At 48.4% G+C, this 23498-nt stretch overlaps 1 protein-coding gene and 2 pseudogenes across 3 annotated transcripts in view; 1 reads left to right on the top strand and 2 right to left on the bottom strand.

Moving 5' to 3' along the window:
- Positions 1-16252, top strand: part of LOC147004371 (uncharacterized) — a 35756-nt gene extending 19504 nt beyond the window's left edge. The window contains exons 5-8 of the mRNA XM_085839539.1: positions 10146-10233; positions 11132-11171; positions 12546-12606; positions 12732-16252. Of these exons, the coding sequence (XP_085695665.1) occupies positions 10146-10233; positions 11132-11171; positions 12546-12606; positions 12732-12889 (347 nt within the window). The 3' untranslated portion in view covers positions 12890-16252. The remainder of the gene's footprint in view (positions 1-10145; positions 10234-11131; positions 11172-12545; positions 12607-12731) is intronic.
- On the bottom strand, positions 3227-4573 carry LOC147004372 (ribonuclease P protein subunit p25-like protein; annotated as a pseudogene). The gene is made up of 2 exons (XR_015047429.1): positions 4537-4573; positions 3227-4028 (listed from the first exon to the last, which is right to left on the bottom strand). The product of XR_015047429.1 is annotated as a ribonuclease P protein subunit p25-like protein (transcript).
- A 3211-nt stretch (positions 16253-19463) lies between the features above and the next one.
- Positions 19464-23142, bottom strand: LOC147004370 (sigma non-opioid intracellular receptor 1-like; annotated as a pseudogene). Its single transcript, XR_015047464.1, has 5 exons — positions 23137-23142; positions 22101-22245; positions 21765-21965; positions 21539-21631; positions 19464-20413 (listed from the first exon to the last, which is right to left on the bottom strand). The product of XR_015047464.1 is annotated as a sigma non-opioid intracellular receptor 1-like (transcript).
- Positions 23143-23498: the final 356 nt, after the last annotated feature.

Genomic DNA, 23498 nt, shown 5'->3' with positions numbered 1-23498 from the left:
GGCTCAACAGCGGCTCAACAGTCATCCCTTCATCCATCTGAATGATCATTACCTACTGTGTGCAAAGCATGCTCAAGACTCTCAGGTCAGCCGGGCAGTGGTGGCACACGCCTTTAATCCCAGCACTTGGGAGGCAGAGGCAGGTGGATTTCTGAGTTCGAGGCCAGCCTGGTCTACAGAGTGAGTTCCAGGACAGCCAGGGCTACACAGAGAAACCCTGTCTCGAAAAACCAAAAGAAAGAAAGAAAGAAAGAAAGAAAGAAAGAAAGAAAGAAAGAAAGAAAGAAAGAAAGAAAGAAAGAAAGACTCTCAGGTCACTTCAGTGGAGAAAGCAGACATCTGCCCGTTTGGCACCCACATTCTCACCAGGAAACAATAAATAAAAGTTTTAGTTCATTTATCATTTATGTATATAGGTGTTTTGCTTGCATATGTGTGTGCTATATGCATGCCTGGTGCCCGAGGAGGCCAAAGAGGGTGTGGGATCCTCTAGGACTGGAGTAGTAGATGACTGTAAACCACCATGTGGTTGCTAGGATCAAACCTGGATGCTCTTATCTATGGAGCCTCCTCTCCAGGTCCCCAAAATACCATCTTAAAGAAGCCAATTGTATTTAGAGGGTGATAATGCATGTCAAAGCAGGCAGGGCTGAAGTAGAGAACTGACTCTTGCAAGTTGTCCTCTGACCTCTGTCTGTGAGCTGCAGTGCATGCATGCTCACACATCCACTAAATAAATAAACATAATAAAATAGAAAAACATCTTTTGAACAGCTGGCCTCTGGAATTCTCTGCTGTTGTAAGCTACTCAGTTGTGGCACTTTGTTCTAACAGCCCCAGGAAGCTACACTTTCCTATCGCTGCGGCATTCTGTGTCACCCACCCCAGATAGCTCGTGAGGACTCCGGGTCACAGAACCCTGTGCTCTTTTAACTTAACTTCAGACTCAGGGTGGGCACCACGGCCCTACTCTCCCGTTACTATTCAGTCTTCATTTGTTCCTGTCTCAGTCTCAGAGTGGAGACTACTGGATCCCACATTCTGCTAAAGACATTCCAAGTTCATAGTTGTCAGCTTACACTGGACTTACGGCTTTGCCATGCCAGATCTTGTCATATCTCTCAGCCGCAACAACTATCTCAGGCATCCTGACCCCATCCCCTCTGTTTCTTCCTGCTTCGTGGAGAGGACTTTTGGATTCTCACATCCTACCTGCACCTCCAACACCATCTGCACCCTTGCTTGTCTTCAACTGTTCAGACCCTCCCATTGCAGGAAGTCATCTTTGTTCCTACTTAAAAATATTTTTGTTGTTGTGGTTGTTGTTTGTCTATGTGTGAATGTGAACGGAGGTCCGCTTTCTTTTTCCGTGTTGGTGCTGGGACTGGACTCGAGTTAAGCATGGTGGCAAGGGTTTATCCTCTGAGCCATCTCACCAACCCAGGCTCCTACTTAAAAAATGTTAGTGTTTTGCTACATGTGTGCCTGGTGCCTGCTGAGGTGAGGAGAGGGTATCAGATGCCCTGGGACGGGAGTTACAGTCATGAGCTGCCAGGTGGGTCCTAGGGATTGAACAAAGTGCTTTTTTCCTTATTTATGCATATAGGTGTCTTGTCTGCTTATACATCTGGACACCAGAGAGGGCATCAGATCTCATGGGACTATAGTTAAAGATAGCTGTACACTGCCATGTAGCTGCTGGAAATTGAACCTGGGTCCTCTGGAAAAGCAATCTTAGCTGCTGAGCCATCTCTTCGGCCCCAGAACAAGTGCTTTTAACTGCTGTGCCAACAACCCTGCTCACTGCTCCTACTTTTTGAAAGGTCCCTACTCTCAGGTTCTCTCCTAACCTTGAGCAGACATTCTCACTCCAAGGCTTCCCCTCTGGTTCTCTCCCTGAAGATGTCAGAGTCAGGCAGACTCCCTAGGGACCACAGGTTAGGGAGAGTACCCTAAAACCTGTCCTCTCAGGGGATTCTGAGCACAGGTGTTTCCCTTCACACTCTCTAATTATTTTGGAAATCTCAGATGATTTTTAATTAGGCAACCCACCGGGGAGTCTCTTCCCAGTTTCTGAAGCTAACGAATATGTCCCACTGAATCACCCATCCAGTGTAAGTTATGTCTTTATTATATGTGACTGCTTTAACCTGGCAGCGACCGGGATGGGATTGCAAGATCAAAACGATTCAATAATTTACAATAATGTGGCCCAAAGTTCTGAAGCCTTGGTGACACTGAGAACTGCTGACGGCAAAATATACCCAAGATATTCGGGGAAGGGTATGGAGACACACGTGACAGAGCAATGACAGAGAACAGTAGGTAGAAGCTGAGGAGCTGAAGCCTTGAAAGAGCTGAACAGGAGTATGGAGGCCAGGCGGTTGGCAGTGTGAGACATCACAGTAGTTCTGCTGTCTCCAGCCATTGTTAGATGTTTCAGGACCCTCTGTATGTAAAGGGCCCCCTAGAGTAACTTGTTTCACTTCTCCCAGTATCCTGAATCTTCACCACCAGTCCCTTCTCCAGAGCTCGTCCCCTCTCTGAGATGCCCTACATTGGAAAGCAAGGGATGTAGTGTTTAAAGTTCAGGCTACAGCTGGAGGATAGCCTTCTGGCCACATCTCACTCATCCCATATCAAGACCTTAAGTTCCCCAACTTGTTCTCCCACCACCCCAATCTCTCCTCCCTGGTTTGAGAGCACCTTCAACTTGCTGGGTCCTGCTATAGCCTGAATCCAGAAGAGCCCCAATTTTATTTGCTCATAATTGGGCATCCAGATTACTAGACACACTGGAGAAAACCTTGATTCACAGCAAGCTGAGTTGATCAATTACAGCACCAGGTGCTCTGGTGGTGTCTGAGTGTCAATGTGTACATCTCCTTATAAGCTTTTCAACTCTAATGAGGTGAGCACCCTATTCCTCACTTTACAGATGTGAGCGCTATGACCCAGAACAGTAACTTGGGAGTAGGAGAACCAGGCTTAAAACCCTGAACTGCCAGCCTGTATTTACAATCCACTATACGAAAACATATGCCACAGATGGGGGAAATGCCTGAGCTGGCCGAGCCCCAACCCAGCTTACAGCAGGTGGCAGAAAGCCACCCAGGTTACTGCTGCAACTTTTATTGATACCAGACCCATCACCCAGTGCCAGCCTATCTGCATCCTTCCTGCTTCCAGCCCAGTCTGCAGTCCCACTTACACAACAGGCCAAACAAACAGGCATAACCTTTATTTCCCTTCCCTAGTCAGACGTCAGAAAAAGCAAGTGAGATATAGAGACAGAGTGAGCCCTTCTCAAGCAGTCTTTAACTCAGCACTGACCCACACCAGTCTTTTTAACAGTTCCATCTCACATTCCGGAGGGGAGGGGCAAGTTCTTCGGTAGACATAGACTTAAGCCTTGCCGGCAGGTTAAACAATCACAAGCGCTTCTTAGAGAAGGCACAGATATTCAGGTCTAGAGAACAGTCAGGCGCAGCAGATCTTCAGGACCGGGTGTCCCGAGCCCTCCTTCGGGGTCTGGGACCACAGCTGGAACTAGGTATGGAGCCCAGGCCAGGAGGTGCACCTGGGGGTTGGTAGCCACATTCACTGGGGTCCAAGGGGTCCCGACTAAGCAGTACCCACACCGCAGGCACATGGCGTCGGACTGTGAGGGGGTCTAGTCCCGTGTCTGGTGAAGTTGGGACCCAGCTGTCCTCCGTTTGCAGGAAGCGGAGCTTGGTGAGCTGGTGTAGGCCCGGAACCCGCCGTTTGACAATCTCTGCACAGCTGACAGCCTTTCCAGCAGCCCGGCCAGAACCTGAGAACACCACGTGCCTGGTGCTTCCCCCTTCCAAACGACCCAGCGCCAGCCCTAGCAGGTTTCAGATTTTGCTCCCATCTCGGACTCCCATTTCCAGAGTGTCGGGAGGTAGCTGGGGCATTGGTGATGAGGCTGGGAGCTCTACAGAGCCGGCCCTCCGGTACTGTTCCATTCTGCCCTCGCGAGGTTAGTGGGTCTCTCTGGATATGCACTGCGGGAAAGAGTCGGATGAATGGCAGGAACATGACCAGGTCTATCCTCCATCACTCCCTCCAGATTATGGCCCTGTTCCTCACCCCAGCGTCTCAAGGCTGGGGCCAAGAATTATCGAGTCCTTAGACCCCTTTCTAAATACATCCACGAGTTTCTAACACTGGCAAGACTAAATTCCCCCAAACCAGGCTCTCTGGGGTAGGCCTGTACTTCTTCATGATCTCAAGCTCCTCGGGGCTAGGTCCCAGACCCCTCGCCCACAACTTGCTAAGAGCAGGCGGGCTCTTCTCACAAGGCTGCAAGGACTGGGACGAGGCTCCCTTACTCTGTGCTTCCAGAGACTCTTGGCCCCAAACTCCCTGGAGCACAGCCACGAGGCCTCACAAAGTACTCCCCAAAGAAGGAATCGACCCTGCCTACGAGCACGGGGTGCAGGGGGGTAGAAAAGACCTCACCCCCACATTAATCGAGTAGGCTGGCTTGTGCCGGGCCACTCGGGAACTCACCTGGAGAGCGGCTTCGGACCACTCGTGAGCGGTTGGCTCCTTCTCCACTACCAAATTCACAAGGCCCCTGCCCATCTTTTAGGAAAGCCTTCCTTCAGTCTAACTGTATTCCCTCCTGCTGTAGGACAGGTGGGGAGCTAAAGCAAAAGGAAATGGAGGGGAGATGAGGCTGGAAGAAGGGTACACTGTATACAACCAAGGCGTTCCTGGGACCCTGCTCTCTCAAACCAGTCCTGACCAGTTCTCCCTCCCACCTTCCTAATTGATCTCACACTCATTAACCTGCCTGTGGGTCCACCACTAATTAATCCCTGGTGGAGAAGGGGGGCAGGGTCAGAGGTTAAAGATGCTATTGAGGGCCCAAAGGACAGGTGCCACCAACCTCAGGCCTCTGCAGGGAGGGCCTCACCTGGGGTCTCATCCTGAGGTCTTCCTTCCTCAAAACCTAGTCAGCAGGAGAAATGTCTAGGTATTTTCCCCCACATAGTTTTGCTTACCCCTCTTCTACATGAAGCTAAATAGGTCATCCAGAAACTTCTTCCTCTTGGGGTCCGCATCGAGCTCATACAGCTGGGGAAGAACCAAGTTTATTCTCCAGCTCCACTGCCCCCACTTACCTCTCTCTGGAGCCCCAATTTGGGTGGTACTCTGGGCAAGAGTATTTGGTGAAGGCATGAATGGAGTTTGAAGGTCAATTCCCTGGTACCAGGCCTACCCCCAGGGACAGGCAGGGTGCCTTTATCTAATCTATCTACAAGACCTGTCCTAGCTAGAGGTGCCCCTAGGCAGCTCAGGCCTTGCACGTGGCAAATACAGGGAGAGAAGAATCAGGGAAGTACTTTCATGGCTCAGCCTGCTCTTCCGGGCAGAGTCTTGACTGTCCCTGAGGATGGACATTCAGAGCCGCAGGAGGGGTGGCAGGCTGGGGCTGTGCTCCACACTGCGTAGACTGATGGATACTTATTCATTCCCTTTAATCCATATAAGGGCTTCATGCAATTCATATCCTCGTGGGCCAGGACATGAACTGGGGTGAGTTCAGGCAAGCAGGATGCTGGGGAGCTCCTTATAGGAGCCATCTTGTCTGATCTCCTTCCAGAGGTGGTTACAGTGTCTACTGTAGAAGCTATCACACAGGCACCGGCCACACAACACAGAACCTGAGATGTCAGAAGGCTAGGCCTTCCCCCACCCCCAACATTGCCTCCCAAGTCTAAAAACGAACAGTTCCAGAATAATGGAGCCATTGACCTGGAGTAACAGATTCTCGGCCTCAGCTTGGTATGAGTCACACTCCATCCCTCAATAAGAACCTTGTAAAATCCTCCCATGAGTATCAAACCCCCAGAGACCCAGCATTGGAGCTACACACACATGACCTAAGTCTAAGTCTGAGTTCTAAGTCTCATGTGAGAACCTACAATGATACCCACACTTTGTCCTTCATAAGCCCAGAGCAGTGCCCTGGAGAAATGGTCACTAGAGCTGAATCTCCAGAGTGACAAGGCCCTGAGTGACATCCGTAGTCTTACACCAGTGCTGCAGGACACTAGCTACATATTAGCACTTCTAGAAAACACCCCCAAACCAATGCCCTATGAGTAATACCACCACAATGCCACAGCTGGAAATCACAGCTCCGAGTAACACCATGGTGACAGCCTGCTCTACTGTCCCTAGTCGGGAAGGGTTTGGATTAAGGTCATATACATAAATGTTGCGGCCCGCCCGCGGTCCACAACACGAACGGTTCACTGAGAATGGCAGTTCCCTGCAAAGAGAGGTAACTAGACGGGGCGGAAGAAACAATGGAGTCAAGACAACATTCGGATCAAGACTCAATTTAATATTTCCAGACACTCAGTTTATAAAGGAAGGGGGAGGGAACCCAATTTCCCGCCAAGTAACTCAGGGTCCAGTAGCAGGACGAACACGTGTGTGACTCCAGGCAGCAGAGGCAGGTTCCAGCAGTAGGTAGGCGTGGCAGGACGAATGAGCCAGTAGCTCCACCCTTGAGCAGGCAGGTTCCAGGCTGGGGGAAGGGAGGCCACATTTCCCCCCATTAGATAACAAAACAAAAATAAAAAAGGGGGTGGCCTGTGGCAGAAAAATTATCTATGTTCAATAGTTCTGCCTGAGTTCCTAGGGCTAAAGAAAAAACCTATTTCCGTGGGATTCCCTAACTATTCTAATGGTAAACTGTATCTGGCTGAGACTGTCTTAAAAGCACTGACTGAAATACCAGCACTGGGCTGTAGGCTCTGACTTTATAATGCTAATTAGTGCTGAATAGGTAGCTACCTGTTTGCCTTTTAAGTAGGGCGTTGGAACCCTGGCTGAGTTTAGCTAAACAATTTTAGAATAACACTGAACTGATAATTATCCACAATTTTGGGTGACAGGCAGGGGAACAGTGAGAAGAGATTAAGACTGGCTGGCTCCTAGTACAAGGCCAATTGGCTTTTTTATTTTTTTGGGTGGGAGGCAGTGAAGGGCCTGCTCTTACAACAGCAAGGTCTCCAATCTCTCTCCCCCCTATTAATTAAGTTTAAATAGGCAATGCTTAACAGAGGTGATCAAATGATTTTCTCATCCGTAGATGAGTGGGCCTTTAACCTTGACTTGGGTGGACATTAACCTGATTCCTCCCGTGAGTATTGTAACAACTCACATCTGTGGCTCTTGGTATCTTTTGGGGAGGGGAGGCAGAGCCGTAAGTATTTTGGTTTTTAGCTGGAGTCAGATACCAACCTCTTTCAAATCAGGTGTGTCGCACAGGGAACTCAGAAACGGTCAAACTGGACCTTCCCTCCGCAGTAATCTCCTGCACCAAGCGGTACCCATACCGTATTCATATGATTATGAATCAGTATCGCAATTCTGAGTTATTGCGAGGTCTCTATATGAGACTTGTCAACCTCAGATTTAGCAAGGCCTAGACAAGAATTATGTCAGTATTAACACCATTAATTTTGGTTAAAATAGGAGCTGAAAGTCTTTCCTCTTCATCCCTGTTATTCCCAGTAGCCTGAGGAACTAAGGACACCTTGCAGTAACAGCAAGGGTGAAAAGCCAGAGGCCAGCTAAGGGACTAAGCCTATATCTATCAAAATAAGAACTAATCTTTGTAAATATATATGAAATTTCTACTTCCCTAGCTCTCCTGGTAAATCTAAATCTTATCTTAGACTGAAAAGCCACATGCTGGGATGTCCCTGGAAGGGAGATTAGCAGAACCACCTGTTTGCTCTTAGGGGCGGGGAACCGGAGAATGTAGATTGACCTGCTTGAGAGAAGGAAGAATACTAAACAATTAGAGTGTAGTAATGTAAATTTTCTGTTTGGAGAAGTCAAGGTACTTTATTTAGATGCAAATTGTAAAGCTAAAGTTAATCTCCGGCCTCTTGTAGGGGAATTGGCTCAGAGGAAACAGTGTTTTTTGAGAGCTTCCACTCCCAGCTCAAGAGGAATTTCAGTCTTTAGAATGATACTTACGAGGAGAGACAGAATCTGTGTTTACCTGACGAATTAATCTCTCTGGTAGCCACCGTGCTTCATCTTCATCTCGTGAAAAAACACAAACCGAGCCTCTTCCCCAGATTAGGACTGGATCTGGACCCTTCCATTTATTAGTCAGGGCGTCCTTCCATTTTACCAATGCATAAGAATTAGAAGTAACTGGGTGCCAGTGGCGTTCCGCTGCAGACTGACCTTTAATGTCAGTTTGCAAAAAGTTTAGGACAAATAAGGTAAAGGCAAGGTGAGCCTTTGGTGACCTTGGGGGATATGCTCTGAATTAACTTTGCTAGGTAATTTAGAATATAGGAATCTCTAATAATTGAACTGAATATTAGACCAGTCTAAGATTGAGTTAGAATGGCTGGTCACACTGAAGAAGAGTGAAAAATCATTATGACTCTATTAAATGACTAATTTTACTAAGTCTGAATATACAGTCTCTGATGTACTATTGCCATAAAGTTAAAAGGCTAGAAGCTAGTCTAAACTGGAAAAATGACAAGCAAGGATTTAAGGTAAACTTCCCTTGAGAAGCATTAGTTAATAAAATACTTTCCACTTAGGAAACAATATATACTGAAAGATTAAAACTTTTGGCTTCTTGTAAAGAAGCAGAAACAATAAACATTTTTCTTACATAATGTAAAGCTATATTAGCCATACATAGAGGCAAAATTTTCTAGTGATTACCAGTTTACTAGAAGCAAAAATCTTTGAATTTAAGCATTATTTTAAACATCTGAATAGATCTGTAACACTGTTAAAAAGAAATTTTCTTGAACACAGGGAAAAACTTTTTTAGGCATTGTTTGCAAAACAAAAGAAAAGGCCACAAGCCGCTCTGGGACTGCCCAGAGCCCTGTATTGACTCAAAGGTAAAATACTTTTTAATCTGAGCATTAATCTTAAATTTGCAATCAAACTGCAAGCTGCAGTCAATGGAACAATGGCAGTTTTAACCATAATTTTTAAGTTTTTGTGTAAGGTTAGGATAATACCTACAACTTTGGGAAAGCAAAACCTATGTTTAAAACAATTTATCACTGTTAAAATCAATATTAGAAGCATTACTATCATATTACGAAGTTTGGATATCAATTAATACCTATGAATACCTATTAAAGCAAGCTTTAACACTTTAATAAAGAGGCATTGCTTTATATCTTATCTTAAATTTTACTATTTAGGATAGGAACCACATTAATCATTATCTAAACTAGAAATATCTTAAGAGACTCAGCCTCTGAAGCTTAATCTCAAATTCTAACTCAATTAGCCGTGTGTCCCTATGCGTAGCACCTCCCGAAGTGGTGACTGTGGGTGGAGCGGGAGATTCGCAAGAGGACCAATTCTCATTAGGGTAATGGGCCATTCCTCTATCTGAGTGATTTTTGTTAAAATTCAGTCCATCATCAGAGTTTCCACAATTATCAATTTTTGAGTTAAGAAGATCTTTTCCTGAGGAGGCCTTCTCTGATAGGCACTCCTCCTGAGATACCACAAGCTCCGCCTGAGGGCAATTTAGCCCTGGGGAAGTTGCATTTTTTATAGCATCATTTACAAGTGCCCAGAGACCTAGGGTAAAATTATCTGTCTGAGCGATATTCAGGGCCTCACCAACTTTTTCCCAGGTTCCACAATCTATCGTTTCTTCTTCTTTGAACCATGGACAACAGCTATCTATCTTATCTAAAAAATTTCTTACTAATTGTACTTCAAGCCTTACTCCTTTTTCCTTAAGCAACTCCTGAAAACTAAAAACAATTGCCTGATCCATGATTTTGAACCCTTCTTTCTTCCACCTAAGCAGTTTTCTAAAAAACTGCGGCACACCGCCTGTCTCCGTATCTAGTTCCGATTTACGAACTGCTGACCCCAAGCAGAACCAGTGTTGGGTCAGCACTGCTTCAAACTTGTTCGTATCCTACCGCATCCCCAGCAACACTCTACAAAACTGAAATTTTTTAGGCTAGCGCTAGCATGTGTACCTGTCCGTTGCTCCGATGCTCCTCCGATACGAAGATTCTTTCCTTTCTTGTGGAGCTCCACACAGCAGTCGTTTCTCTTAACATCCCTCTGCCATTCTTCAGGTCCCAGTTCTGGCGCCAACTGTTGCGGCCCGCCCGCGGTCCACAACACGAACGGTTCACTGAGAATGGCAGTTCCCTGCAAAGAGAGGTAACTAGACGGGGCGGAAGAAACAATGGAGTCAAGACAACATTCGGATCAAGACTAAATTTAATATTTCCAGACACTCAGTTTATAAAGGAAGGGGGAGGGAACCCAATTTCCCGCCAAGTAACTCAGGGTCCAGTAGCAGGACGAACACGTGTGTGACTCCAGGCAGCAGAGGCAGGTTCCAGCAGTAGGTAGGCGTGGCAGGACGAATGAGCCAGTAGCTCCACCCTTGAGAAGGCAGGTTCCAGGCTGGGGGAAGGGAGGCCACACATAAAGACCCAGTTTGCACAGAGAGGTTGGGGGGGGGGGCTCAGTTACACTGCAGCTGAAGTAGCAAGCACAAGCTGGGAACTGACACTCGTGAAATTTAGGCCAGGTGAAGACACTGGATGGCAGATCAGTGTGGCAGGAAAGAGGATGGGCGTACCAGCCTGCAAAAGGGGCAGCAAGCTATTCCCCTTCCAAAGGCATTAGCCAGCCTGAGACACTCCCTTTGGTACATGTGATTTGATATCTGAGAGGGTAGATGGGGTAGAGTTGCTATGGGTTCCTTGAATTCGGGATCCCCTTCTCTCAAAGACCCTTACACCCTTTTTATCTCCCTTTCAAACTCATCGATGGCCTCCTATGGTGACCAATGGCCATTTTCTATGTTTTGAGGCTCTCCATTACCTCTTAATGAATTCCTGTGTACTTTCTACATATCTGGGTGTCTCTGCTGATTGATCACTATCCATCTTCCAGTCTTCCTATCTCTCCCTAGGTCTCTGGTAACATCTTTCAGAGAGTGATAGGAATGTGTAGACTGTTTTTTTGCCAGAGGGAGAGAGGTGTGACAGCTTGGCCGGTGGTGGGTGGTGGAGAGAGGGTGCCTACCTGCTTGAACTGTTCCTCGTAGGTCCACTCATGTGGTTGGATTCCAGGAGACTGGCTGGAAGGTAAGTTGGGACATTGGGCTCCTGGATGGCTCTGCTCAGCTGTCTCCTCTTCTGCTAAGGGTGTCTCTCCCTCCTCATCTTCAGCACCCTCCTCTTCTTCAGCCCCAACCACCCCTATCGCCCCCTCAGGAGCCTGTAGGGTCCGGGTGCCAAGCAGAGGAGGTTCCAGGTGCAGTCCCCCTGCTGGGGGGGCTCCTGGTACCAGGCAGGGCCCGGAGGAAAGGGCCGGCTGTGGGGGAGGGAATTATGGGTGCAGGGCCTTGCTGCACCCACACCCTACAACACAAGAGGAGATGCTCATGGACATACATGGAGTTATAAGGGAAGGATTAATATATCAAGAAAACAAAGACAGAGGGATAGAGGGAGCAAAAGAGACAGAGACTACACACAGGGAGTCAAAAATGGCCAGGGACTGAGGATAGGGAGAATCAAGCAAATTGGAAAGAGTAACAGAAACCAAGGGAGAGTGGTGCAGGGAGATTTTCTCTCTCTCTCTCTCTCTCTCTCTCTCTCTCTCTCTCTCTCTCTCTCTCTCTGAGAGAGGCACGACAGGCAGATACAGAGACAGAGACTGGAGGAGAGACAGGAGCGGGACTTAGAGACTGAGGAGGACCAAGATGGAGAGGGAGGGAGGGAGGGAGAGGGAGAGGGAGAGGGAGAGGGAGAGGGAGAGGGAGAGGGAGAGGGAGAGGGAGAGGGAGAGGGAGAGGGAGGGGGAGAGGGAGAGGGAGAGGGAGAGAGAGAGAGAGAGAGAGAGAGAGAGAGAGAGAGAGAGAGCTACAAGAGAGGGACAGACAGACACCTGAAAAGAGACAAGCAAGATGAGGTTGAGAGAGACGCGGGAAGACCGATGCAGCATGAGAGAAAAAATACTAGAAAGAGACAGAAAATAGAGGACACTGGTGTAAAAACCGGGTAAAAACATAAAACACAAGAATCAGGAACCCAAGAGGTACAGAGAAGAGGACAGCAATGTCTGGGTCTGGGACAGGGACAGGACGAGACGGGCATGAGGTGGCGGGTCACTGAGCTCCGATCCCGGGGTCTGGATGCCCTGCAGCTACACTCACCTGCCTGGCACCGCCCGAAGCCCCCGGTGTCTCCACGGCGGTCCGTCTGCTCTGCGGCCTTTCGGGCGGCTCCTGTCTCAGCTGGGTTCCCTGCGCAGGGTCCCCGCTGTGCGCTCTTGCCGCCCTGCGCTCTTCTGACCGCCGTGCGCTCACTGGCGGTCGCTTGGCTGCCTGCGGTCCCGGGGGCGGGACCCGAGCCCTGCTGGGCGGGTGAGGGCGGGAGGGCTCAGCGGAAGAGGCTGAGGTGGGCTCGGCTCCTCTTAACCCCCCAACAGGTGTCTCCCACCTTCCTTACAGCCAGATTCGAGAGGGGCGCCGGAAAGCTATGGGGAAATCACGCGTGGGAGAAAGAGGAGACCAAGGCTAGTAAACTCCGGCCCATGGCCCCGCCCAGCCTTACAAGTCATGTCCCCTAAACCCACACTCAGAACCCGCCTTTCACACCTTGTGACAAATTCGGGCCCAATTTTACACATTCCGTTTAAAGGTGACTCCAGGGGTCTAGGGCCTGAACAAGCTGTTGTCACACTGGAATCACTCTTCAGGATGCGGGATGAATGCGGAACACCTGGCCAGAACAGAGCTTTGCCTTCCTTCATGCCCTGTCCGCGTGCTATCTCCAACTGCAAATATGTGTCAGTTTAGGCACAGGTATGCACATGCCAGTGGCCACCGTATCTATGCACCTACACCCCCAGAAGTCTCTTGAGTCTCCTGCAAGCACACACATCGGGATATACACATTGTATGAGAAATACAGGCATACACACCTCTCCTCCTCCTCCTCCTCCTCTTTGGTTTTTTGTTTGTTTGTTTGTTTGGTTGGTTGGTTGTTTTTTGTTTTTTGTTTTGTTTTGTTTTGTTTTTTGAGACAGGGTTTCTCTGTGTAGCCCTGGCTGTCCTGGAACTCACTGTAGAGCACTCAGAAATCTGCCTGGCTCTGCCTGCCAAGTGCTGGGATTAAAGGCGTGTATGTACCACCACTGCCTGGCCACACCTCTCCTCCTCCTCCTCCTCCTCCTTCTCCTCCTCCTCCTTTTCTTCTTCTTTTCTTCTCCTTTTTCGAGACAAGGTTTCTCTGTATAGCCCTTGCTGTCTTGGAACTCACTTTGTAGACCAGGCTAGCCTCGAACTCAGAAATCCGCCTGCCTCTGCCTCCCAAGTGCTGGGATTAAAGGTGTGCGTCACCACTGCCGGGCACCTCTCTTCTTAAAAACCTCATTTGACCTTTGTTCTCTTAAGGATTTCCAAGTGTGTGGGGAAGGAAGAATGAAGAGCTTAGCAATTCCTGGCTTCTCAATATCTCTTTTGTTCCAGTGATCAGCAGTTTGCCCATGTTCACGTACATTCTCCATCCACGTGCCCTGACTTCCAAATCTCCTTGAGCTAACTGGGCCTATCCTACACCACAATCCCCTGATGCTGTTTCTGTTTTGGGGGTCCCGGGTGGCAGGCCACTGTTTCCCCTCTGAGCAGCCTGACCCTATTTCTCTCAGGTACTCTCATGCATTCCAAGCCTCTCTCTGTGGTCAAGGAGACCTACTTGCTAAAGGTATGAGGACTGCCATAAGCTAGGTGAGCAGCAGGTGCCTGTGGGGGTGACATATGCACAGTGTCACCAAACCCTTTACACCCAGTGGGACACATATGTCACAGGATAAAAATGCCCCTACATGGCAGGAATCTGGGCATGACCTTTGTCTTCTCCCTCATCCTCCTCTGGTTCATTAGCGCCTCCTAGTCTCAGCTTACCCTGGGCCAGACCACATGTTCTGGTGCCACCCTTGATCTCCTGCCTTCTCCCACCGTCCCTACTCAAAAACCCAGCTTCCGCTGCTGCTGCTGGATTGAGTAAGTACCTCTATGGCTATCCCTGGCTGGGCTGAGGCTCACCATTTATTCCATCGTCTGTCCCCAACCTTTCCTCTTCCGTACCAGATCTCGGAGTCAGCCACACCCCTTCCAACTCCTTCGATCCTTGATTCCTTTTCAGCACTGAGACGCCTCGACTCTATACTTGTGGGTGTCTGAGGATGGACACTCTCGTCCTGCAGAGCTCCCACTGCCCACCATGCTAGGACCACAGAGTGGTTCACTGGTGGAATTAACGCACGCAGAGAGACAGATGGTCATGTCCTGGAGTGTTGTGGATACTTGGAGGGTAAGGGGTAGAGACGTATGTACAGAAGAACTCTGGGGTCCAGCTTGCTCCTGTCTCTCCTAGTTGCCACTGGCTATTGAGAGGTACCTGAAGAGAGTGATGTAAGATTCCCTCCTGGAAAGTAGGTGTACTGACTTGGGGGACTGTAGTTCTGAAAGGTTCAAAATGACTTTTTGTGGGTCTTGATAAGAGGGGGCATGGAGATGAGCATCCTCCCTCACCTCCAAATACTGGGAGTCAAGCAAAATGAACCCACCTTTGGAATCTGGGCCAGAAGAATACAGCTAGGAAGCAGTGAATGAGGGGAGCTAAGGATGGCTGGGACCTGGGTTTAAAGAAAGGCTGCGACTGGAGAGTTGGCTCAGCGCTTAAGAGCACTGACTGCTCTTCTGGAGGTCCTGAGTTCAAATCCCAGCAACCACACGGTGACTCACCACCATCCGTAATGATATCCGATGACCTCTTCTGGTGTCTGAAGGCAGCTACAGTGTACTTACATAGAGTAAATAAAAGAAATCTTTAACAAAAATTACATTAAAGGAAGGCTGCCTCTTACCCCCTCCACATTCGGGTTTCCTATACCTCAAGGCAAAATGACGTAGACCTTCAGAAACTGACACTCATTAATTGAGTGCGTTATGGCAGGCACTGTAGGGCACAGGCCCAAATAAAACAGTGTCACTGTTACATGGTATAGTTCTAGTGGAGGAAATATATGTGTGTCAGGTGGAGGTATTTGTCGTGGAAAAATGTAATTGGAGCTGGGCCTGGTGGCACACACGTGCAGTCCCAGCTACTTGAGAGGCTGAGGCAGGAGAAACACCAAGCTTAAAGGCCTGTCTGGGCAACAGAGAGTTCAAGGCCAGCCTGAGCAACTTGGCAAGATCTGTTTCAAGAGAAAAGATAAAAAGACTGGTGGTGTAGCTCGGTGGTACTTTGCTAACATTCTAAGGTTCTAGGTTAAATCCCAAGTATCTGGAGGGAAAAGAATTAGTGCTTGCATTGGAGTCTAGGAAGGGAAGGAACATGTTGGTAGTTATCTACATGTCGTATAGGAAATTATCAGTCTCTCCAGGGTAGAAACAAAACAAGAAGTGATTATTTTCTCATATTTTTGTGGACAGGGATTCAAGAATGGTTTAGCTGGCAGGGAGTTGTAACTCATTGCTTATGAAGTTATTTTATTATTTTATTTTATGTGTTTGGGTGTTTTGCCTGTGTGCCTGTCTATGTACCACATACATGCCTGATATCTAGGAGGCCAGAGAGGACATCAGATCCTCTGGAACTGGAGTTACAGACAGTTGTGAGCTTCCGTGTGCTGGAAATGGAACCTGGGTCCTCTGGAAGAGTAGCCAGGGCTCTTAACTTTCCAGCCATCTCTCTGGCTGTCTGTGGGGTTCTTATTAGTATTTTCTTGGTTACCTGACAAGAGCTACTCAAGGGAAGGGTTTGTTTGGCTTTCCCTAAAATGGTCCAGTCCATCATGGAAGGGAAGTTATGCGGGTGAGGCAGCTGGTCACACTGTATCCTCAGCGAAGAAACAGAGATGAGGAGCCAGAGAGATGGCTTAGCTGTTAGGAGCACTGGCCATTCTCTCAGAGGATCTATGGTGGATTCCCAGCACCCACATAGCAGCTAGGGGAACTAACAATCACCATGGAAACATACCTTGAGTGTGTTAATGAGGGTGTCCAGAAGGTTTAACAGACCGTCAGAACATACAAGACCTGGACCCAGAAGTAGGCTCCGATTACAGGCTTCTGCATGATTATCATGTGCCACCATGCCTGGTGAAGTCTGGATATATTTTCAAGATAAAACTGAGGGCTTGTAGATGGATTGAATGTGAGACCATTAGGTGTATAAGAACTTCAAAGTGTAGTCCAAGATGGTAAAGACTGCATGGTGGTGGTGGTGGTGGTGGGGGGGGTCACATAGCTTGGGAAACAAATCAGTTTGCTTTGGACATTTTAAGTTTGAGACACCTATTAAACAACCAGGTGGAGATGCTGAGGAATAAGGCATCCAAAGCTAAATCCCGGGGAAGAGATTTAGGCTAACTCACATATAGGAGTCAAGCTACGTAGATGTGGCTCAGAGAAAGTGAGAGGAAAGAATGTAGGAGCCAGAAGAGTCAAGGACACCAGGAGAACATAGCCACAGAATCAACTGAGCAGGTTCACAGGGGCTCACAGCGACTGAAGTGACAACCACAGAGCCTGTATGGACCTGTGCTGGGTCCCCTGTATTTAAGTTATGGTTGTGTGGCTCGAGGTTCTTGCAAAACTCTTAGCAGCAGGAGTTGGGGTCTGTCTTTGACTCTCTTGCCTGCTCTTGGGATCCTTTTCCTCCTACTGGGTTACCTTGTCCAGACTTGATATTAGGGTTGGTGTCTGGTCTTGTTGTATCTTGTTATGGTGTGTTTGGTTGGTATCCCTAGGAGGCCTGCTCTTTCCTGAAGGGAAACAGGGGAGGAGAGATCTGGGTGAGAGAGGAGGGGAGCAAGGGCTACTGGGAGGAGTTGAGAGAGGAGAAACTCCCAATGGGATGTATTGTATAAGAGAAAAACAAACAAACAAAAGGGAAAAAAGGATATGTAGCTGGGCAGTGGTGGCTTAAGTCTTTAATCCCAGCACTCAGGAAGCAGAGGTAGTCAGATCTGTGATTTGGATGCCAGCCTGGTCTACCTAGAGAGTTCCAGGACAGCCAGGGCTACAGAGAAATCCTGTCTCATCAAACAAAGAAACAAACAAGACAACAACAAAAAACAAAGAAACAAAAGGATACATAGATGCTACTTATCTTGAGTGTATGTTGTACACATCTGTGCTGAAGCCAGTGGAGGACACAGGGGTCCTGCTCCAACACTTTCTGCCTTTTCTCCTTGAGACAGGGTGCTTTGCTGAACTCGAAAGCAGGCTATGGACTGGCAAACCCCAGCAAGTCCCCCCCCCCCCCGGCCCCTGTCCACCCTGTGCATTGCAGGGGTTATAGGCACATAGGTGGCTATGCTCAGCTTTTAACATGGGTGCTGGGATCTGAAAACTGGGCCTCATATTTCATAGCATGTACTTTTCCTTATTGACCAATCCCTTCAGCCCTGTAGACGGCATTCAAAGTTACAAAGGGATAAGGATCTTCGAAAATAAAGGGGGAAAGTACCAATAAAGAAAAAAAAAAAAAAGAATGGGGGGGGGCAGGAGAGATGGCTCAGTGGTTAAGAACACTGACTGCTCTTTCAGAGATCCTGAGTTCAAGTCCCAGGAACCACATGGTGGCTCACAACCATCTGTAATGGGATCTGATGCCCTCTTCTGGTGTGTCTGAAGACGGTGACAGTGTACTCATATATGTAAAAGAAAGAAAAAAAGAATCCTTGAAGCCCAAATTTGTCTTAAGAGATTTATCTGTATCAAAAGTTGAGGGCCACAGGACTAGATTAGTGGTAGAACACGTGCTTAGAACGTACAAGACTTCAGATTTGAGTTCCAGTACCAACAACGAAAGTTAGAAACTATGGAATGACCACTGGCTTTAACAACAGAGATGGGGGCAGGGAGGATAGTCCTTTATAAGACAGGTGATGGGACATATGGGCATCCCTGATATCCATGTGTTCCTAGAGGTAGAGCTGGGTACCATGTAGAATTTGTCTATAAAGATCAAGAGGCTGCAGCTAGGGCTTGTCACAGTCACCATGGTGGTAATGAGAGCTCAGAGAAGGTATCAAGATAGCCAATTTGCCTGGGTTTCAAATTGTTGATGCTTTTTGTTGTTTGAGACAGTCTCATCCTATAGTCCTGGCTGGTCTACCCTTACTATGGACACCTGGCTGGCATGGAACTTGCACAGATCCTTTTGCCTCTGCCTCCCAAATGCTGATATTATAGGCATGAGCCACTCACTATGCCTGGCTAGACCTTTGAGGACATTGTCAAATAAGGTTATGCACATAGCCTTTTGTATTTGTGTTCGTTAGAATGTTTAACTATATAACCTTGTTTCTCCCAATATTAGTTTAACAACTCCAAGAAATAGGAAGGGTCCAGACTTTATTCAACCTAAATAGGACCAGGATGAAGGTGGTGTGAGCTTGGTGACCAGTGGGCAAAAAAAGCCATGAGCAAGGTCCTTAGGAATGAGTGTACTTTTGGCTCTATCTGCCTTGTGTATCATACCTGGTCCTGCTCCAGGCAGGAGCTCCCCAGTAAGTGCTGGGTCAAAGGCAAACCAGAGCAGAGGAACTCTTGTTCCAGTTAGTGGTGTATTCTATACTGTCAGCCCGGAAGACCCAGCTGAGGTCTGTTTCCGCTCAAATGTGGGAGCACAGTGCCACCCCATGGCCATGTGCAGTGAAGTTCTCAGGACCACCTCTAGACAGAACTAGCAAAGTAGACACACATTCTCATATTCAAAAATTTATCTCTAGGGGCTGGAGAGATGGCTCAGCAGTTAAGAACACTGACTACTCTGCCAGAGGTCCTGAGTTCAAAACTCAGCAACCACATGGTGGCTCACAACCATCTGTAATGAGATCTGACACCCTCTTCCGGTGTGTCTGAAGACAGCTGCAGTGTACTCATATAAAAAAAGAAATAAATCTTTTTTTAAAATTTATCTCTATAGATGCAGTCCAGCCAGCCTCAGATGTCTTCTAAGGGTATGGTTAGCACAGCGCTTGCCCAGACTGCACAAAGCCTTGGCTTTAATTCTCAGTCCTAGGAAGTGGAAGCAGGAGGTTAAGTTCACTGTGAATTTCAGTATCACATCGTAAATTCTAGGTCAGCTTTATATTGGGGGCGAGGGGGGGACCCTCTGGGTGTGGTGGTGCTCACTTCCAGTTCCAACACTCAGATGCCAACAGCAGGCAGAGCTGAGTCTAGAGCCAAGGGTTTAACACCACCACCCCTAGAAGGCTGACTTCAAAGTAATTCTTAAGCACACTCCCTCTGTCTAAACCTTGTCTTACAAACTGGATTGTACAGGAGGCCTGCCTTTTAGTGCCCCAGGAGGCAGCTGGCTTCCCTGCTGATCAGACACACAAGGAAACGAAACTGTTTAATATGTTTTTATTAACAGAGAGAGACAAGAAGACAGAGATTGCAACAGATATGTCTGGAAACTGATAGGGTGTGCACACACACACTAAAGGCTTCTTTTGGAATGGGGTGGCTCCTTGGACCCCGGCTTACTTCTCCAGGTCCTCTCCTTGGGAACTGGCCCTGGGGCACTAGCCAGCTTCCCCATTCTAACCCCAACAAGGGTCTCCCTAGTGGAGGACCTCCCTTCCCTTTAGCATCCTCTACATGCCTCTGCTTTCCCAGCTGAACGGTTGCCGGGGGCAGGGAGGACAAGCCAGGGGGGCACTTGCATAGCAGGGGAGTGGAATGGAGATAAGGCATATGGTGAGGAAAGGGATGAAGGGAAGGGCATCATAGCTGCAGGTGAAGGGGACCTCCGAAGGGCAGCTCCTCTTTTCCTTCACCAGAGATTACTACAGGAATGAGGCATCAGAGTGAGGTAGAGTGTGTAACATCTACCTCAACCCTTAATCCCAGAGCCCTGAATGCCAGCAGGAGGCTCTGGGAAAGCCTGAGTCAGTGAGTCAAGCTTGTGATGTGTGTTCAAACATGACTGGCCCCCTGGAGTATATGTAGAAGACCCTCTCTGGGTGGATGTGAGTGCATGATGTTACAGTACATACAAGTCTTAGCATCTCTGTGTCTCATTTGCTTCCCAAGAGCTGTGTCTGGATGTACAAGTATGTATGTCCTTCCTCATACAGCAGGTACTTAATATCTGCATGGTATACGCTGCTGTCAGTGAATATGAGTTCCAGTGAGTAGAGAGATGGATGTGGTCCTGCCCGCTCCTGTCCATCCACAGATCTTCCTTCAGGTCTGGCTGGTCAGGAGTCTTGGCCAAAGAGGTAGGTGGTGAGCTCAAGCCGGAGGCCCCGGGCATAGGCCCGAAGGGTATAGAAGAGTGTGAGGTAGTCCTGGGTACTGAAGAAAGTGTCGGCTAGTGCAAAGAACATGGTAGACGGAATAACATCCCGGCCGTACTCCACCATCCACGTGTTTGGTCCCCACTCCAGAGCCGTTGCCTCTCCAGGCCCGTGCACAACTGTCTCTCCTGGGAGACAGACAGGGTAAGAAACCTCATGAGGAGCCCAGCTCTGCCCTGGCCTTCCATACTTCCATTTGCCTAGCCTATGAGCTATCTATGGAGAGGAGGGGAATGAAAAGACAGTTTCAAGAAAAGAAAAAGTTCTTCTACCCTACTGGCCAAGCTGCTTGATCAGAGGACAAAAACCAAAACGCCTAATACCAATGGCATTACCTGGCCCCTGGAAGGCTACCCAACCCAGCTACAGGCTAATGTATAGAATAATGGCATCTGCATTTCCAAGCCACAATCATATCTGGTGGAAATTCTGTGTGGTTACAGGGCTTGCCAGGCTCTCTGAGAAATGTGCCTGTTGAGTCACAAAGTGTGATGCTTAACCTTCCACCAGCAAGTCCATGCCTTTTTTCTTTTAAACGGATGCAGAGGTCCATTAAAAAAACACCACCAGGAGTTTGCTAGCCAGATGGCTCAGCTGGGCCCTGGCTCCTACTCCAGAGGACCCAGGTTCACTTCCCAGCACCCACATGAAGGTTCATAACAGTCTATAACTTCAGTCTCTAGGATCAGATGCCCTCTTCTGGCCTTTAAGGCACTAGGCAGTTAAGGGGTTGGTGTGTGTAAGCAAAACCCAGACGCATAAAAACAAACAATAACAAAAATACAAAAACCCCAAACTGCCACTCTCGTTTAAAAAGAAGGATGGGAAACAAATGCCTGTCTTAACTTTTGGGTATGACTGTCTCCTAGACAATTGCTGGGTTAAACAGGCTGATAAAAAAAAAAAAAAATCAAGCTCTCTATGACTGGAAACTGCCGTGTTCTGTTTCCCTTAACAGTTGAAAGCATCAGGGTTCCTAGCTCAACCCTAAGGAAACACCTGTGGCTTACCAGGGAGGGAAGGAAGGAAATCACTGGTAGGCCTTCTAAACACGCCCTTTCCAAGTCTTATGCCCGTCCCTAGCTAGAGGGCCCCCCCCCCCAGACAGAACTTCCTTACGCACCTGGGTAGAAGACCTCACTTTTCGTGGTGCCCTCTTTCCATTGGTGGAAGGTGCCAGAGATGATGGTGTCAGAAATCTCAGCCCAGTATCGTCCTGATTGACAGTAAAATAGACACCGACCATCAGGGAATCCTTGTCAACACACGGCCCAGCCAAACCTTGGAATGGAGGGCACCGGCCCTCGAACAGTCCCAGCCTCCCAATCCGACCCACCGCCAACACTGACCCGAATGGCCATGGGAGCCCAAGGTGGTGCCGAAGAGCAGCACGTACTCAGACAGCGAGGCGTGCAGAACACACATGGCGCCCATCCAGCCGCCCGCGTTCACAAACACCCACTGCAGCTCCTCATCCGGCAGCACGTGGCCTGGGTGCAGCCTCCGCAGCTCCACGATCAGCGGAGAGAAGGCTAGCTCATGGTCCAGCCCTGATGTAAAAAGGAGAAGCGCGGGTGAGACCAGCCCGCGGTCTGAGCTTGGCGAGGACAAGTCCTCGGAAAACGCAGCTCCGCTCGGCTCCGCTTCGTGTCGGCCCACCCCTCTCTCCGCCCTCACCGGCTCACCCGCGTACTGTCGAGCAAGCTGCGCTATTTCTTTTCTCGAGAAGACGAAGTTTTGAGTGCCCAGCCACAACCAGGCGGCCTGGATCAGCACTGCGATAATAGTCAGAATCAGGGTGATCCATGCCCACCGCCGTCCCGCGGCATCCTAGCGGGCAGCCTGGCAACACCAACGTAAGACTGAACTAGGGCCACAGGCTATGGGTTCACGACTCAAAAGCCGCTGCCTACGGTCGCCCCCGCCACCGTGGTACGGCTCGCCCGGGCCAATCGGAACGTCCGGGTCACCTAGCACCACCCTCTGGATTGAACCATTTTCTAGAAGGGAGAGAGTAGGGTTTAGTGGAGCGGTCTGCAGGAGAGGTGAGAGGCGGGGCCTCGCCTACTGGCTGCCACCCAGTTGGGTTCAGTCTTGGTGTCCCCAAGCGGGGAGACCCAGAATGGACTGGCCCACCTGAGCTAGAGAGCCCAGAAGTAGTGCTTTCTAGGTCTGCTAGCACAGAAGCAGGTTGAAGATGGGAACCTTAGGAAAGAAGCGGTGATATCTGAAGTGTCCATGAGAGAGAGTCAATGAGAACTATTCCAGGAGTCAAAGAGCAGAGGAGTGTGAGACAGCATACATACATATATGGATGTATATATATATATATATATATATATATATATATATATATATATCTGACAACTTTAGCTGGCCTATAGACTAGGGTGGCCTCGATCGATGCCTCTCCAATACTGGGATCAGAGGCACGCACCACCATGCATGTTTAGCGTAGTGTTTTCTCTGATCTTACGATTCATTCTATGTTCTGAAGCACAGAAGTGTGAAAGACCTTGAAAACCAATAGATTTGTCTACTGGGGAGCTATGGGATTCGATGTTGCCACAGAATGATTCTGGGCTAAATAGAGGAGGGGAGCAAAATTGGACTAAGATCTCAGGCAGAGAGCCCATATGTGTCAGCATTTAAGAGTATGCATTGATAGCTTTATCTGTAACATAGACTAACTTTAAAAAGTATCTGCTTCGTAGCCCATACCTTCATTATGATTAACATTAAATGAATTAATATTTTAAAGTAATTAGTACCTGGCATATGGTTAGGATTATACATGTTAGAAAAAGACAATGTAAGACATGTATAGCTTGTAATTCTACAACGTGGGAAGTAAAGGCACCAGGATCAGTAGTTCAAGGTCACCGTGGCAACAGTCAGCAGAGACCACAGGAAACCATGTCTAAAGCAACAACAAGAACAACAGCCAAACCCATAAAGGAGCTAGAAGAAACTGGCCTTACACACTGAACTGATGGAATGAAATCCATCAGGCAAATGTGAGGGAGGGGTTCATGAAACATGGGGAGTGGCTTTTCATGGCATTTTTATGTGGCAGAGACATT

The sequence above is a fragment of the Mus caroli genome, unplaced genomic scaffold (genome assembly GCF_978045245.1).
Source record: "Mus caroli unplaced genomic scaffold, Mus_caroli_1 scaffold_6, whole genome shotgun sequence".
NCBI classification, from domain to species: Eukaryota; Metazoa; Chordata; class Mammalia; order Rodentia; family Muridae; genus Mus; species Mus caroli.
Note: the sequence above shows the minus strand (reverse complement) of the source record. Positions and strands in the feature narration are given on the sequence as shown.